The following is a 17,345-nucleotide window of genomic DNA, read 5'->3' as shown; positions in this document are numbered from 1 at the left end:
TGTTATGTGCACGTACTTAGCTCTGAGCCTCGTGAACGGTGAGTGCTCAGCCCACTGAGGCCAAAGTCAACGCACTTGGCTTGTTCAACGCCAGCCTGGGCCGGTGGAGGAGGGAAACCACTGCTCGCAATCACCCCAAGGTGCCCTACCTGCCGGCATCTTGGGAGATGGTCACTGACACATCCAGGCCCAGCGTGGTGACCCTCTTACACACAGCATCCATGTCGATGATGGAGTCAATGCTTTCGGGCCCGTCCTCCACGCAGCACTGGGAGCCGGGGCAGAAGCGGCAGTTGTCCAGCCCTTTGTAGCCCTTGTTATGCCCGCACTTCTCCAGTGTGACCGCGGTCGCCATGCCCGACACCCCCACATGCACCACGAGCTGCAGACAGATGGGCAGGGCCATGAGACTGGGGGTCCCCCCCACCCCAGGTGCAGGAAAGGACAGCATCCTCTCGGGGCTCTGCCTGGAGTTACGTTGTTTCTGGCCTCTTGCTGCTGGAATGGACCACACAGTCGGCCCCACACAAAGGCATAGGCCAAGCGAAACACGCAAGGCGGTGAAACGTGCAAGGGTGTTCATTGCAACTGTGTTAATACAATCAAATACCGGAAACAACCTCCTTAGCCGTTAGGAGGGGGTTGGCCGGATACCATACGGAGTTAACGTGCCAAGAGCAGTTCTATACGGAATGACCTTCAAGACATATTGCCAAATGCAAAAGACATGGTGTAACTTTCAGGAATCGAAGCTAAGGTGGTAATAACCTGTCAGTGATCACGTCAGTGTTTTGCATAAAAATGAGAAAAAAGTATGAAAGCACCAGAATAATAATAGGAGGGCAGTCATGTCAATTACTAAAATCTACCCAGCCGTTAACGTGATATAAGGGGGGATTTTTAATGACCTACATAATAAAATGCTCACAACAAAATATTTATAACAAGCAGGACACCAGATTAAGTACAGATGAATTTCAACTGTTACTTATTATTTGTGTATATGCTTACACCCAGAGAGGGCACTGTAAGAAAATATATAAACATTTCTTTTTTTTTATTTTTTAAACTTTTAAAATGTTTATTCCTGAAAGAGAGAGAGAAAGGGCATGAGCAGGGGAGGGGCAGAGAGAGAGGGAGAGGGAGAGACATAGGATCTGAAGCAGGCTCCGGGCTCCGAGCTGTCAGCACAGAGCCCGACGCGGGGCTCGAACCCACGAACCGCGAGATCATGACCTGAGCCCACTTAAAATATGGGCTGATGATGGTGAGCTCGAGCCCTGCTTCAGGTAAAACAGAAGACTTGCTTCGGGTGAGTCTCACTTCTCGGTCTCTCTCCAACCCCCTCCCGTCTCCTTCTCTCTGCCCTCTCACTTGTGCCCCCCCTCAAAAAGTAAAATAATAAAATAAAATAAAAATAAAATATAGGCTGATGCACAGCTGTCCCATACGGCAGCCAGGGGCCACACATGGCTAGTGAGCACAAAATGTGGCTCCTACAAATTTGAGATGTTTAATCGGTGCAGAACACACACCAGATTTCAGAGACTGGGGACAAACAAGAATGTAAAATGCCTCATTAATAACTTTTAGCTGGGGCTCCTGGGTGGCTCAGTCCGTTAAACGTCTGACTTCTGCACAGGTCATGATCTCACAGCTTGTGAGTTCGAGCCCCGCGTCGGGCTCTGTGCTGACAGCTGGGAGCCTAGAGCCCGCTTCGGATTCTGTGTCTCCCTCTCTCTCTCTGCCCCTCCCCCCCTCATGTTCTGTCTTTCAAAAATGAATAAATAAACAAAAAGTTTAATTAAAAAAATTATAACTTTCTAGAAGTTGATTACAGGTTGAGAGGATAATATTTTAGACACATGGGGTTACGTTGAAGAAATGATTAAAGTTAATTTCACCTATTTGTTTTTATATCTTGTTTTAAATTTTTTAAAATGTTTTTCTTTATTTTTGAGACACAGAGAGACAGAGCACGAGCAGGGGAGGGGCAGAGAGAGAGAGGGAGACACAGAATCGGAAGCAGGCTCCAGGCTCCAAGCCATCAGCCCAGAGCCCGATGCGGGGCTCGAACTCACGGACCGCGAGATCGTGACCTGAGCCGAAGTCGGTCGCTCAACTGACTGAGCCACCCAGGCGCCCCTGTTCTTATACCTTTTAAGTGTGGCTAGTAGAAGATGTAAAGTGTCCAGCAGAAGGGAGTGATGATGTCTAATGGGCCAATTATGGAGAATCTAACTCTTTGGAGTCACAAGGTTAGTTGATTCACTACCGAACGCCCCACATCTGGCACTGTCCTATCTGGAGTTCCATAAATTGAATATTGGTGAATGTGAAAACAAAGCAGCAGCTGTTGTATAATGAGCTCCAAGGTGATACCCCCGCATGCAAAAAAAAAAAAAGAAAAGAAAAAAAAAAAAAGCCCTGTCCTAATTGCCTGGAAATCGCGACTGTGACCTCATTTGGAAAAAGGGTCTTTATCGATGCAAGTGAGTAAAGGATCTCTTGACGAGATCTTCCTGGATTATCTGGGCCGCAAACCCAATGACAAATGTCCGTAAAAGAGACACAGGAAGAAAAGCCAGAGACAGAGAGGAGGAGACGCCCACGTGACCACAGAGGGGGAAGCTGGAAGAGACCCCAAATGACCCTCCCCGAGAGAGAGTATAGCTGCTGAGGCCTTGACTTTGGATTTCTGTGCCTCCAGAAATGCGAGACTACATTTCTGTGGTTCGAAGTTTGCGGCCAATTCTTCAAGCGGCCGCGGGCACCCAATCCACGCAGGTTGTTGAAACAGCACATGCGTGTGCATACTAACATACATGCACACGCGTGTGTGCAGATACGTGTGTGAGTGATAAAATGGCAAAAATGGCAATAATCATGGTGCCAGTTAACTAGGCAGGGGTGATTCTCTACGGTCGGAAAAATTTTTCAAAACGTGTTCATGCTTTAGGGTATTTTTATTCGTTTAACTAGAAAAAGGCAGGACTGCACAGAAAAAGCAGAAGAGGGGTGCCTGGGGGGCTCAGTCGGTGAAGCGTCCGACTTCGGCTCAGGTCACGATCTCGCGGTCCGCGAGTTCGAGCCCCGCGTCGGGCTCTGTGCTGACGGCTCGGAGCCTGGAGCCCGCTTCGGATACTGTGTCTCCCTCTCTGTCTGCCCCTTCCCTGCTCACGCTCTGTCTCTCTCTCTCTCTCAAAGATAAACATTTAAAAAATTTTTTTAAAGAAAAAGCAGAAGAAAATGTCCATCGACAGAACCTTTGGTCACGTCTCACTAAGCCTCCAGGTCCCCCTCTCACAAGGGACAAATTCCACTTGAGACCCGACAGGAGGGCTCATTAGGAAGGAAGTTTCCACTCGACGGCCCTGGAAAATCTGCAACTGGCAGGCTAGTGTGGGAAGCTGGGTGGGGCGCCCACGGGCGACCAGTTATCTCACTTATCAGAGACACCACCGAGGTAACTTCCCAGGCAACTTCCACTCCTGACCCCTTGGAGTCACATGTGTCTGTGGTGGGAGAGTGTGGCTCCTTCTTGTCTGGCCCCCATTACACCACATCACAGCTCCCTCCCATACTCATTGTCCCCTTGTGGGACCCCCTTTCAAGAGGTTCAGAGACAGGTGAGACCACCCACTGGCCACCAGAGGAGGCATGTGACCAGGCGTCACGAATCAGAGCACTCCTTCCTCCAACCCCCAGCCATAGTGATTGGCTCAGGGACTGGCAGGGGACCCCGGTGGCCAGTGAGAATCAGCCATGGACTCTGGGCAATTATCAAAAGGAAAGATGTTTTTTTTCCGCTGAGGGGCTGAGTCGGCAGGGTGTCGGCCAGCAGCCACCTATCTTTGCCAAAGCAAAAGCGAGGCACAAAGCAAAGCTGAAGGGCCAAGAGGGATGGCTGATAACACTGGGCGAGTGCCTGGATCAAGCTATACCTGAAGCTTACCAGTGTTTGTGCTTAAGCTGAGTTAAGGTGTGCTTTGACGGTCACCTATAACTAAATGGGTTGTGAGTGACACAGAACTCCAGAGGGACGGAGCCAGGCTCTGTGGGGTCGCAGACGTTTGCACTCCTCCCTCGCATCCACGGGTAACCCGGGAAAGTGTGGCCCTTTGGGGGACAAGGCCATGGCATCGGCCAGGTGATCGAAGCAGGAACAAAGCCACACAAATCATCCACGTGCGGGGTGCCCACCTGCAGGTCCTGATGAGGAAGCACCTGCCTTCGCCCCACTCACCTGTGGGCTGTGCTTCTCCCACAGGGCAGGGATGAGCCTCTGGACCGTCTTGTACTCGACTGGAATCTCATACACATGTAGGTCCACGCTGTCGCCAAGCCCTAGCTTCTCCAGCTCCTGGAAGGGAGACGAGAGGGAGTGTTGCGGCATTAGGTGAGGGCTGCAGGGTTAATGCGTTCCCAGGGGATAAACTGACCCGTCCTCAGAAAGCAGGTGGGGCTCCAGACTCAGTGTGCAGAGTGGAAGGGAAGGTGCGCGCGCTGGCCCAGCCCCAGAGCTCCTCCCTCGCTCCCCTCCCCGCTCCCTCTTCTCGAACTCTCTCTGCATCTCCATGGGCAGCAGCATAACGCTGCGGGCCTTTGAAGCTGGGCGCCCGGGTTTGAACCCTGTGTGATCTTGGGCAACTCTCTGAGCCTGTTTCCTCATCCATAAAATGGGGGTAAAAAAGTAGTTTTTTCACAAGGTAGCTGTAAGAATTAAACGAACGCATACACGTTAATAGTTCCCAGAAATGCTCGGCACATCGTATGTGCTCAGATAATGTCGGCTATTGTCTTTGTTATTTGTTATTATACTTTCCCCTTCATTATACCTGATGAGAATTATTTATAGACTTGACCCAGGCCACACATAGCAGGATCTCAGTTCACGTTCACAGGTGGACCGAACTCCTCAGGGACCCTCTAACAATCTTGAGCATGAGGTGGCTTAAAAACATCATGAGGGGCGCCCGGGGGGGCCTAGTCGGTTAAGCGTCCAACTCTTGATTTCGACTCAGGTCACGATCTCACGTTGGTGGGTTCGAGCCCCGCATGGGGCTCTGGGCTGACAGCGCAGAGCCTGGAGCCTGCTTCGGATTCTGTCTCCCCCTCTCCGCCCCTCCGCTGCTCGTGCTCTCTCTCTTTCTCTCTCAAAGAACAAAGAAACATAAAAAAAAAAAATTTTTTTTTAACTGATACTCTGAATAATGAATAATGACCACTGCAGGATCGTTTCCTATCATTCTCAGATCGCGTGCAGTGGTTGGAAAACGCTGCCACTGGTGGATGTGGGGTCCCAGACAGACAAAGCCTTTTTTGCATGCACTTGGCTTCGCCGAATTAATTCATTGCGGGCGAGTTCTTGCATCCCCTGACGCGGCTTCAGGGCTACTTTATCTGGTTGCCTTGACCTTGCTATCCACGCCGTCCCAACTCCACGCTCATTTGACCGCAGTTGCTGGAGAAGGCAGGTCCCTTCTCACCGACAGAGAATTCCCAACTGCCCCCCCCCCCCAAGAGAATGCGTCAAGGTCACCTGGAGACAACGACACCAAGGGGGTGGGGGGCATGGTGTACGTGTATGGGAAATCTCATTTAAGTTTATTTTATTCATTTTGAGAGAGAGAGAGAGAGAGAGAGAGAGAGAGAGAGAGAGAGAGAGAATCCAAAGCAGGCTTTGGATAGCGTGGAGCAGGACACGGGGCTCAAACTCACAAACCGTGAGATCAGGACCTGAGCTGAAATCAAGAGTCCGACGCTTAACTGACTGAGCCACTTGGGTGCCCCAAATCGTTGGGTCTTCTTTTTTTTATTTCTTTTTTTTTTTTTTAATTTTGAGACAGAGAGAGAGCGAGAGAGAGAGAGAGCGCATGCGCGTGCGCAAGTCGGGGAAGGGCAGAGAGGATCCGGGCCGCTGATCACTCACTGCCCAACGCGGGACTCAAACTCCCAAATGGTGAGATCATGACCTGAGCCAAAGTTGGACACTCAACTGACTGAGCCACCCAGGCGCCCCCCCCCCATGTGGGGGGAGTCTTAAACTCCAGCACAGGGGACTGAGACCCCATCCCTGTCACCAAGCCCAGTGATCAGAAAGAACCTCCCCACCCCCCACCCCCCGAAGAAGTCCCAGGGCCAGACAGAGGGCAGATCTGCTCGCTCAACACCGGTGCACAGGTGGAGCGCAGGCCGCTGCTGGGGCAGGTGGTTGCGAGGTGAGGGGGTGACATTTTGGGTGAAACCCATTTCAAAACATTTCACATATCCTTAAGAGAAACTTGGCAGCATATTTCATTTCTCTTATTATAATTTTTTTCTCTCGGTCATTAGCATTTTTACTCTCACGTTCCCTTTTCACCTAAGCCTCAACTTCCCCGACTGTGAAATGGGATCAGGGAGACATTCTCTAAAGGGTGTGGGGATTTGGAGACGAAGCAGACATGGAGCTCGCCAGCGAATTGTCACGCCGTCAACCCCCCCCCCCCGCCCCCACCCCCAGAAGGCTTTACGTCGTGAGCTCTGTTTCCATTCCCACAATTTCATAAACACCCTCCTGCTACGTGCCACACACCCGGGGGGATTGTTTTGAATGGCCACACAAACACAGACAGACGATCCTTTGGCTTGAGCATTTTTCATAGTAAAATGAACGCTCCCAACGATCACTATCGGTAGGGCTCTCTCATATTATTCCTAGATCTCACTCGGGGGGTTGAAAAGGCTACCCCGGTGGATGTCAGAGAGTCCCATGGGTGGGATTTATGGGATCCGCCAGGTTTTGTTGGGCAGTTTGGAGACTCAAACCCCATGGTCTCCCACCCTACGCCGCCCCAACGGCTTGCCTCCCAAGGCGAAATCTAAAATCACGTCACACCCTTCCCCTGCTCACTCTGCTGTGTTTCCCGCCACACCCAGAATAAAAATCCTAACTCCCGCCATCATCCATGAGGCCCATAAGCCGGACGCTGCCAATTTCCTTGCCCTTCTCTCCCTTCTCCCTTCACCCCCAACCCTCCCCACCCCCATTTGGCTAACTTCACTCCAGCCATGTGGCCTCCCACATACCAGACTCACTCCTGCCTCAGGGCCTTTGCACTGGCTGTTCTCACTACATGGAACATTCTTCCCCTTACTTTCCCATCAGTCAACTCTCTCCGTAGCCTTCATGTCTCAGCCTCCTGACAAGCACTTGACAGTTTTACAAGCACCCCTTTACACACTCCCTCAGCCCCGCAGAATGGTGTCCTTTCTATAGCACAGGGCACGCACAAGCTAGGTGCTTGCGAATACTGGCTGAGCAACTGAGCAGCTCCAGCACAGACCGAAACAAATATAGACCTAAGCGCCTCACTTTCCTCAACTACAAATAGAGGTTTGGACTAGCTGCTAGCTGGGACCCTCTCTTTTCTTTCCATCCTTTCCTACATTGAAAAGCAGCTCCTGGGGGGGGGGGGGGCGCCTGGGGGGCTCAGTTGGTTAAGCATCCAACCCTTGATTTCGGCTCAGGTCATGACCTCACAGTTCGTGGGATCAGGCTCCACGTCGGGCTCTGCGCTGACCGTGCAGAGCCTGCTTGGGATTCTCTCTCCCTCTCTCTCTGCCCCTCCCCTGCTTGCGAGCTCTCTCTCTCAAAATAAATAAATACATACACTTAAAAAAAAAAAAAAAGTAGCTCCTGGGACACCTGACTGGCTCAGTTGGAAGAACATGCAACCCTTGATCTTGGGGTCATGAGTTCAAGTCCCATGTTGGGTGCAGAGATGACTTACATAAGTAAAACTTTGAAAATAAGCAACTGAAAGTACCGCCTCAAGAGGAGAGGTAGAGACGGGCCCGAGCACCCGTCAGTGGATAAAAGGATGAAGAAACAAAATGTGGTCTAGCCATACAGTGGAATATTATTCAGCCACGAAAAGGAACAGAGCCCTGACCCGCGCTTCAGTGTGGATGGCCACGAAAGCGCATGAGGACTGAAAGAAGCCACACACAAAAGATCACACGGTATATGATTTCTGTCTATGAAATGTCCAGAAGAGCCAAATCCATAGGCACAGAAAGTAAATTAGTGGCAGTCAGGGGCTGGAGAAGGGCGGATGGGGAGTGGCTGCTGATGGGGACAGGATTGCCTTTAGGGGGATGGGAATGTTCTGGAACCAGAGACAGGTGGGGAGTGTACAACACTGTGAACATAGTAAACGCCACTGAACTGTTCATTTTAAAATGGTTAATTTTAGGGGCGCCTGGGTGGCGCAGTCGGTTGAGCGTCCGACTTCAGCCAGGTCACGATCTCACGGTCCGTGAGTTCGAGCCCCGCGTCGGGCTCTGGGCTGATGGCTCAGAGCCTGGAGCCTGTTTCCGATTCTGTGTCTCCCTCTTTCTCTGTCCCTCCCCCGTTCATGCTCTGTCTCTCTCTGTCCCAAAAATAAATTAAAAAATTAAAAAAAAAAAATGGTTAATTTTATGTTATGTAAGTTTCATCTACATAAACAAAAAGAGAAAAAAAGTGGCTCTTGAAGGCATGGATGGTGGAGGGTAGGAGTCAGGGGCACAGCCTCCAGAGCCGGAGGCTCTGGCCACATTTGCTCCTTCTTCCTACCACTTACTGGCTGAGAGACCTTCGGTAAGTCATTCACCCTCTCTGTGCCTCAGTTTTCTCATCTGTAAATGGGATTAACAAGAGCACCCATGTCATAGGGAGGAAAAATACAACAACACACACATAAGGCAGAGTCTAAAAACTGCTCAAAAGATGTTAACTTAAATTGCATTTTAAAACATGTATGTGCTTCCTTTAAAAAAAAAAAAAAAAAGAGCACCATTTCTTCCTGGCTAAAACGGAGCCTCCAGAATCAGATTCCCGGCCGCTCCCCCCAATCTGGAACAACTGGAAACAAATAGACAAAATGTGTAAAATAACACTTTTCAGACATTGAGGCATCAAAGCTGGGGTTCTAGAAAAGGTAAGAAGGCTACAGTTTGCAGAGCAGAGTCCCAGAAAGAAGATAGTCCCAGAAAGAAGGGGAGGGGAAAGGGAGAGACTGATCAATGCAGACATCTTTTGAGAGTTTGAGAACTTAATGGGCATATAGGTGTGCCAAGACCAGGGACTGAGCCTCGAAAGGAGCAGAGGGTGTGAATCAGCCAGAGTGGAAAAACTTCATAAGGAAGTAGAGAAAAATTAGCCCCAGCATAAAGACTATTCTGGTCCTGCCTAAAAAAACAAAACAAAACAAAACAAAACAAAAAAACAAAAAACTTAACGGCAAGGCTGGAAAGGATCAAACTGTTTCCAGCAACTTATAAATAAACGTTAATAAATAAATGTTAAAAAATAAAAATAAAAAATAAGTTTATTTATTTATTTTTGAGACAGAGACAGAGCATGAGCAGGGAAGGGGCAGAGAGAGAGGGAGACACAGAATCCGAAGCAGGCTCCAGGCTCCAAGCTGTCAGCACAGAGCCCGACGCGGGGCTCGAACTCATGGACCGCGAGATCATGACCTGAGCCGAAGTGGGACGCTCAACCGGCTGAGCCACCCAGGCGCCCCAAAGAGCAATTTTTTAAAAATCCATACAGATCAAGTTTGATGACCGAAATCAAAACCTGCTTTTCTGATCTCTGACTCAGCACATCCTAGAGGCAGGGGAAAAATTTGAGAATTTATAAATGAATCTTCCCCTAGTCCCTACGAAGAGACCCACTGAGCTCTTTTTTTCCTCTGAAAAACAAATTCAACAACACCGAAATCACAGACAATAAAACAAAAACCGAGAAATTCGATTTGATAAGAATGGAAAACTTTTGTGCACCAAAGAACACAATCAAGAGTGAAACGACAGCCCATGGAATAAGGGGAAACATTTGCAATCACGTATCTGACAAGGAATCAAAACCTTGAAGATATAAAGAATGCCTACAACTCAATAACAAGAAGAACAACAGAATTAACAACCCAGTTTTAAAATAGGCAAAGGCCGGGGGCACCTGCCTCAGCCGGTTGAGCATCTGACTCTTGATTTGGGCTCAGGTCATATGATCCCAGGGGCGTGGGCTCAAGCCCCACGTCGGGCTCTGCGCTGAGCGCGGAGACTGCTTAAGATTCTCTCTCTCCCTCTGCCCCTCTCCCCAGCTTGCGCGCCCTCTCTAAAATGTTTTTTTTTTAATTTAAAATAGGCAAAGGATATGTATAGACATTTCTCCAAAGAAGCTATACGAATTGCCAATGAGTACATGAAAAGATGTGCAACATTATCAGTCGTCAGGGCAATGCAAATCAAAATCCCAACAAGGGATCCCCTCACACCTGTCAGAATGGCTAATATCAAAACGACAAGAAATAACAAGGGTTGAGGAGGACGTGGAGAAGTTGGAGCCCTTGTGCGCTGCCGGTAAGAATGTAAAATGGTGCAGGGTTGCCTGGCTGGCTCAGTCAGTGGCGCGCGTGACTCTTGACCTCGAGGTTGTGAGTTCAAGCCCCACCTTGAGTGGAGAGATTACTTAAAAATAAAGTCTTTGAAAAAAACAAAAACAAAAAAAAAACGAAAGTGAAATGGTGCAGCTGCTGTGGGAAACAGTTTGTGGTTCCTCAAAAAGTTAAACACAGGATTACCATACGATTCAGCAACTCCCCTTCTAGGTCTCTATACAAAATATTGAAAGCGGGGTCCTGAATGTACATTTATACACCTATGTTCATAACAGCATTATACACCATAGCCAAAGGCGGAAATAACCGATATGTCCATCAACTAATGAATGGATTAACAAAATTTGGGCTAGCCATACGATATAAAATAATATTCAGCCTTAAAAAGGAAGGAGGGGTGCCTGGGTGGCTCAGTCGGTTAAGCCTCTGCTTCTGTCTCAGGTCATGATCTCACAGTTCGGGAGTTCGTGCCCCAGATCGGGCTCTGTCTCTTCCTTTGATGTTCTCCCTTGATTTTCTCCTTGATTTCTTCCTTGATTTTCTCACCGGTTTAAAAGGACAAAGAAAAAGCAAGGCAGGAAGCCATGGTCTGTATTAACTGTCTTCCCTTTGGCTAGTTTCCCCCCCCCACCCCGCCCCCAGGGCGCAGGCACTAAAGGCTTCTGCGATCACTTCCACATCAGGCTGGGGGTGGGGGTGGGGGTGGCACTGGTAACAGGAGGTAACATAGCTGCTCTTCCGCTCCTGTCCCTGAGTCAGGAATCTGAGCGCTCTGCTCCCCATGCCCCGGACTCTCCCCCTTGGAGATTCAGCCTTTGGCTCCTTGCCACCCATACTTCTTCACTTGTTGAAAGCTGGGAACTATCCCGATTCCAATTTAAAACCCTGCAGAACTTTCTGGAATTCCTCTCTCTGCCTTTTCTCCCCATCGCGATGGGGAATCTAAAATCTACGGGTGCCTGGGGCGCCTGGGTGGCTCAGTCGGTTGAGTGTCTGACTTCGGCTCAGGTCACGATCTCACAGCTCTGTGGGTTCGAGCCCCGCATCGGGCTCTGTGCTGATGGCTTGGAGCCTGCTTCGGATTCTGTGTCTCCCTCTCTCTCTGTCCCTAACCCACTTGCATTCTGTCTCTGTCTCTCTCAAAAATAAATAAACATTAAAAAAAATTTTTTTTTTTTTAATCTACACGTGCCTGGGTGACTCGGTCGGTTAAGTGTCTGACTTCAGCTCAGCTCATGATCTCACGGTCCGTGAGTTCGAGCCCTGCCTCAGGCTCTGTGCTGACAGCTCAGAGCCTGGAGCCCGCTTCGGATTCTGGGTCTCCCTCTGTCTCTGCCCTTCCGCCACCCGTGCGTGCTTGCTCTCTTTCTCTCTCTTAAACATATATAAACATTAAAAAAATATTTTTTAAATAAAAAGAAATGGGTGCACGTAAGGGTGGGTGTGTGAGCCGATGCATCGTTGCTTCCCCCCCTGCCCACTGACAGCTCACAAGTAACGACACCCCAGCAGTACTGAGCACACCCAGCCCCCAGCTCCTGGTTTTTAAATGTTATTATTGAGGACAGAAATGAAGGCTTTTTGTTGAAATGGCTGATTCCAAGGCCGGAGCAGGGAAAGTACATGGGCGAACCTGGAGTTCCCACATGACCCATCAGTCCCCCTCCCAGGTCTATGTATACCTAGGAGAAACGAAATTAACAAAATTAACAAATCAACAAAATTTGGGCTAGCCATACAATATAAAATAATATTCAGCCTTAAAAAGGAAGGAGGGGTGCCTGGGTGGTTCAGTCGGTTAAGCATCTGCCTCTGTCTCAGGTCATGATCTCACAGTTCGGGAGTTCGTGCCCCGCATCGGGCTCTGTCTCTTCCTTTGATGTTCTCCCTTGATTTTCTGAGCACTAGAAACGAAACGAAAACCTACGTCCTCACAAAAACTTGTATGTGAATGTCCATAGCAGCATGATTCACGACAACCAGAAGGTGGAAAAAACCCAAATAGCTATCAACTATTGAATGGCTAGTCAAACACAGTATGCCCACACAATGGAATATTATTCAGCCATAAAAAGGAATGAAGTGCGGACACACTACAATAGGGAAGGACTGTGAAGACGCGACACTGAGGGGCACCTGGGTGGCTCAGCCAGCTGGGCGTTTGGCTCTTGATTTCAGCTCAGGTCATGATCTCACGGTTTGTGGGTTCAAGCCCCGTGTCAGGCTCCTTGCTGACAGTGTGGAGCCTGCTTGGGATTCTCTCTCTCTCCCTCTCTCTCTGCTCCTCCCCCACTCTCTCTCTTTCAAAATAAATAAATAAAAATTTTTAAAAATGCTTTAAAAAATACAAAATAAGTTAAACGGGATGGTGAGTGAAAGAAGCCAGACATAAAAGGCCACATGATGTATGACCCCACATAAAATGTCCAGAACAGATAAATCCATAGAGACGGAGAGTAAATTAGTAGTTATCAGGCACTAGGAAAAAGGAAGAATGGGAGAGTGATGGTTAATGGCATGGGGTTTCTTTCTGGGGTGATGAAAAAGTTCTGGAATTAGATAGTGGTGATGGTTGTACCAGGATGAACTTTAGGGCACGTAATTGTATTTCAGTAAGATTATATCTTGTTTTTTTTTATTATTTTTTATTTTTTTTTAAGTTTATTTATTTTTGACAGAGACAGAGTGTGAGCATGAGCTGGCGAGGTGCAGAGAGAGAGAGAGAGGGAGACACAGAATCTGAAGCAGGCTCCAAGCTGTCAGCACAGAGCCCGATGCGGGGCTCGAACTCACGAACCGTGAGATCATGACCTGGGCCGAAGGAAGTCAGACGCTTAACCGACTGAGCCACCCAGGCGCCCAATCTTGATTTTTAAAAAAAAAAAAAAAAAAAAGGACAACGAAGCACTTGACATCCAACACTCAGGTAGAAATCAGAAAAGAAAATAGAAAGAGATGCCCGGTGAAATACAATGAAGGATCCTGGATGGGATCCTGGTACAGAAAAAGGACATTAGTGGGAAAACTCATGAAACCGGAATAAAGTCCAGAGTTTACTAACAGTGGTGGACCAGGGTTGGTTTCTTCATTTCGAGAAATGTAGTAGTTATTTAAGATGTTCACACTAGGGGAAATCAAGCGAGGCATGTGCAGGAACCCTTTGTATTATCTGTGCAATCTTTCTGAATTCGTCAGTTAGGTTCTAAAATTATTCTGAAATAGCTCATTTGCAAAAATTGACTCTGGAACCAAAAAACCAACCAAACAAAAAACAACAAAAAGCGACGTGCTCAGAGAATGATGGGGACACACAAAAAGGACACAGGAGCCAGCCTGAAGGGAATGCCACGAGCCAAATCTGAGACAATCTGAACATCGACAATTTGAACATCAAAATAAAGACTGAGAGTGAGCCATGGTCATATCTTGAGGGCAGTTAAGTCCACGTGGATACAAATAAACTCCTAAAAGCAGGAGGCCAAAAAAAGTGTCAAAGGAGGGGTGCCCGGGTGGCTCAGTCGGCTAAGCGTCCGACTTCGGCTCAGGTCATGATCTCCCAGTTCGTGAGTTCGAGCCCTGAGTCCGGCTCTGGGCTGATGGCTCGGAGCCTGGAGCCTGCTTCAGATCCTATGTCTCCTTCTCTCTCTCTGCTCCTCCCCTGCTCACGCTCGGTCTCTCTCTCCTTCAAAAATAAATAAAAACATTTAAAAAAAAATAAAAAAAAATAAAAACTGATTCAGGCAACACTCACCAGGGGATGCTAAAAGGAAGTCTAAACAAGTATTTATACACTACAAAGTATCTCACGACAGGGTACTTTTTAATTACAAAGGGCAAGATCATAATGTCATAGGAGAGAAGTCCACCAGATCTCATCTTTAGCAAACGATCAAGGTCAACAACACCAGTCACAAGACACTTCAAACTCTGGTGACTCCCAATACAATGCACCAAGAAGGACACAACATCGCTTCTGAGGACCTCCTGCCAAAACCTGCAGCCTCCGTGTAATCAAGAGGAAACGTCAAACAAACCCCACCGAAGGACGCTCTCCAAAGAACTGAGCGGTTCTCAGCAAGTGTCCTGACGTGAGACACAAAGAAAGACCGAGGAACTTTCCAGATTACAGGGGATTAAAGAGGTAGAACAACTGAACGCAATGTATGATGGGGAATTTTCTTCTGCTGTGAAGGATATGAATGAGGAGGCTGGCAAACTCTGAATAAGGGCTGTAAGTTGTAGCATTGCATCTATGTTAAAGGAGTCTGACTTTAATCATTGTGCTGAGGTTGTGTTTTAGGAAATGCACGGTGAATTAGTTAGGGGTCAAGGGGGTGTCATGTCTGCAATTGACGTCTAAATGACTCAGGGCAGGGGCGCGCCTGGGTGGCTCAATCCATTAAGCGTCCAACTTCGGCTCAGGTCGTGATCTCATGGTTTCTGAGTTCGAGCCCCACGTCGGGCTCTGCGCTGACGGTGTGAGTCTGTCTGTGATCCCCTCTCCCTCTCTCTGCCCCTCCCCTACTTGTTCTCTCTCTCTCTCTCTCTGTCTGCCCCTCCTGGGATTCTCTCTCTGCCCTCGCTCACTTGCCCCCTCCCCCCAAAAAATCACCTTTACTTGTTTGGTTCCAGTTGGGGAGCTGTCCACAGGCCAGGCCACCCACAAGCCCAGACACGTGTACTTGGGGAAACCACCTCTGTGGGCGGGGGGACAAAGGATGCTAACTCTATTGGTGACCAACCCGAGAAACCTTCTCTGGGGCACCATAACCCTCCTGGTGGCCACCATGACATGTGATGTGCCAAGGCTGGATGCCTGGCTCGGAACAGCAGGCCCTCCCTACGGATCCTCTCTGCCCGGCAGGACGGGCACTCTGTTCTGAGCAGTGTCACTTGCCTAGATCAACTCAAGGGCTGTCTCCACTGGGTGATGTTTCTTGAGCATTAGTGGGATGGCCACATGCCCACATCGGTTCTCGGTGGTGGGGAACGAGTTGGCCTCACCAAGGAGCCATGGAATGACTCACTGCCTTTTTTTTCAATTTTTGCTTTTTTAAGGAGGCTCCATGCCCCACGTGGGGCTCGAACTCACAACCCTGAGATCAAGAGTCACATGCCCCACTGACCAAGACAGCCAGGTGCCCTGGGAGTAGCCTTCTTGTCCTGATCTTTGCTCCTCCTGTGTTCTGGGTCATCACCTAGCCCCCGCCCCCTCATCTGGGGGGCAAAAAAAATCTAAACTAAGAAAGCTGCCACCGAAAATATACCACCACCTCCACCCACCCCTCCACAGTGCCCCTGCCGTTTCATTCTTTGGGAGCAAACCCTGAAGCCCCTCAATGCCAAGGTCAGTGGGAGGAGGGGGTGAGTCGGGAGAAGAGCCGGTCGCCCTCCTGCCACCAACTCAGGCTAAGCAAAAGCAGCCGGCCCGCGGGGGACACAGAGGCTGGGCCATCTTGTTCAGTCACAGTCTGAGGCTGGCCAAAAACTCATGCAAGGTGACTGAGGTCAGGACGGCAGCTGCCTCGGGGGGCAGGGCGGAGGGTGCTGGGGAAGCGATGCGGGGCAGGAGGGAACATTCCAGGTTGCTGGAAATGGGTCACTATGTTGACCGAAATATCCCTGACAAGGGTATAAATACTCTTCACTGAAGTGTTAGGGGCGCTAAAGATCTGTAGTGTCGCTTTATGCAAGTTATTCCCCAATTTTAAACAAGGCAGTGGCGGGGGAAGGAGCGGCTATATAAGGCTCATCCGAAGTGATCAGAAGCGGGTGGCCTGTAATCTAGCTGAATTCTTTGCCTCGGGAGGCTTTCTGTCCCAGCAGGGCTGGACAGTCCTCCTGGGGGAGGAGGGGAGCGGCAAGCATACCCCAAGTCCCACGACACCGCGGTGAGCGTGGCTGCTGAGCACACACCCGTGAAACGAACAGGGCTCCCGCGCCCCAGACGGCGCATTGTCTAGACCCCAGTCCACCTGACAAGACCCCGCCGCGAGGCCGCATCTGACCGATTCCCTTGACCCCACGACAAAGACCCCCTTTGTTCCCTGGTTAATATCCTTAGCAGGTCTGTCTAGACTCACTGTGGCAGTAATTGTCCCGTGATGTCACCAGGACCTGTGACCCAGCTCCTCCTCGTGGCGCTTGGGCAGGGAACACTCCAGACGGCCCCAAGCCAAGGGGGTCCCGGCCCTTGACACCCACCTGAGCCTCCTAGGAAGAGAGATCTGCAGCCAGTGTCCCACACCCGCCACCCTAGACCCAGGGGGAGACAGGAGACTCCAAAGATTAAGCCCCTTCTGTGAGAGGTGCTGAGGGGCAGCGCCACCCTGGGGAAAGATGAAAAGGGGGTGCCCTCCGTCCCCAGCACTCCCACCTCCCCATTGTGGCTTGTGGGAAACAGTTCACTCTCCACTAGAGCACCCGTTCACCCAAGGCATGAAGAAGGAAGGTCAGATGAGACAGACGGACAGAGGAGGTGGGGGGAACAGGGGCGAGAAGAGAGTGAAAGACAGAGACAGAGACAGATGTACAGAGAGAAAGATGGAGCCATAAGGGGAAAGAAGGAGAGACCAGAGGGAGTCTGAGAGACACAGAGACAGATAAAGAGAAGGTGAGAGAGACAGAGAGAGAGAGAGAGAGAGAGACAAGAGAAGTTAGCTGGTCCCTGGGAGAGGAGGGGTTCTTTCTACAGATGACAGCTTGGGCTTCTGAAAAGTCAGTAGGGACCGGAAGTTAACTGCTGCTCAGCCCGGGGAACAAAATTCCCATCTTCAGCGTGAGGGGACTGACTCAGAACTCAGGTCTGGATCACAGCAAGAACATGCCGAGGCACATTTTCTTGAGGGATGGATTCCACCCACCCAACGGGACACCCTTTGCACGGGCAAATCCGTGTTACCCAGGTCAACT

At 49.7% G+C, this 17,345-nt stretch overlaps 1 protein-coding gene across 3 annotated transcripts in view; it reads right to left on the bottom strand.

Annotated features, from left to right (window-relative positions):
• PGPEP1 (pyroglutamyl-peptidase I) overlaps nucleotides 1-17,345 on the bottom strand; it is a 30,004-nt gene that overhangs the window by 8,809 nt on the left and 3,850 nt on the right. The window contains exons 1-3 of one of the 3 annotated variants that reach the window (XM_042928916.1): nucleotides 16,517-16,972; nucleotides 4,247-4,363; nucleotides 150-382 (exon numbers count right to left, since the gene is read on the bottom strand). In XM_042928916.1, coding sequence (XP_042784850.1) covers nucleotides 150-355 — 206 coding nt within the window. In that variant the 5' untranslated portion in view covers nucleotides 356-382; nucleotides 4,247-4,363; nucleotides 16,517-16,972. Of the gene's footprint in view, nucleotides 1-149; nucleotides 383-4,203; nucleotides 4,364-16,516; nucleotides 16,973-17,345 lie in introns of those variants that run through there. The other 2 variants (XM_042928915.1, XM_042928917.1) reach the window with 2 other exon arrangements.

This window comes from Panthera leo, chromosome A2 (genome assembly GCF_018350215.1).
Source record: "Panthera leo isolate Ple1 chromosome A2, P.leo_Ple1_pat1.1, whole genome shotgun sequence".
NCBI lineage: Eukaryota > Metazoa > Chordata > Mammalia > Carnivora > Felidae > Panthera > Panthera leo.
Note: the sequence above shows the minus strand (reverse complement) of the source record. Positions and strands in the feature narration are given on the sequence as shown.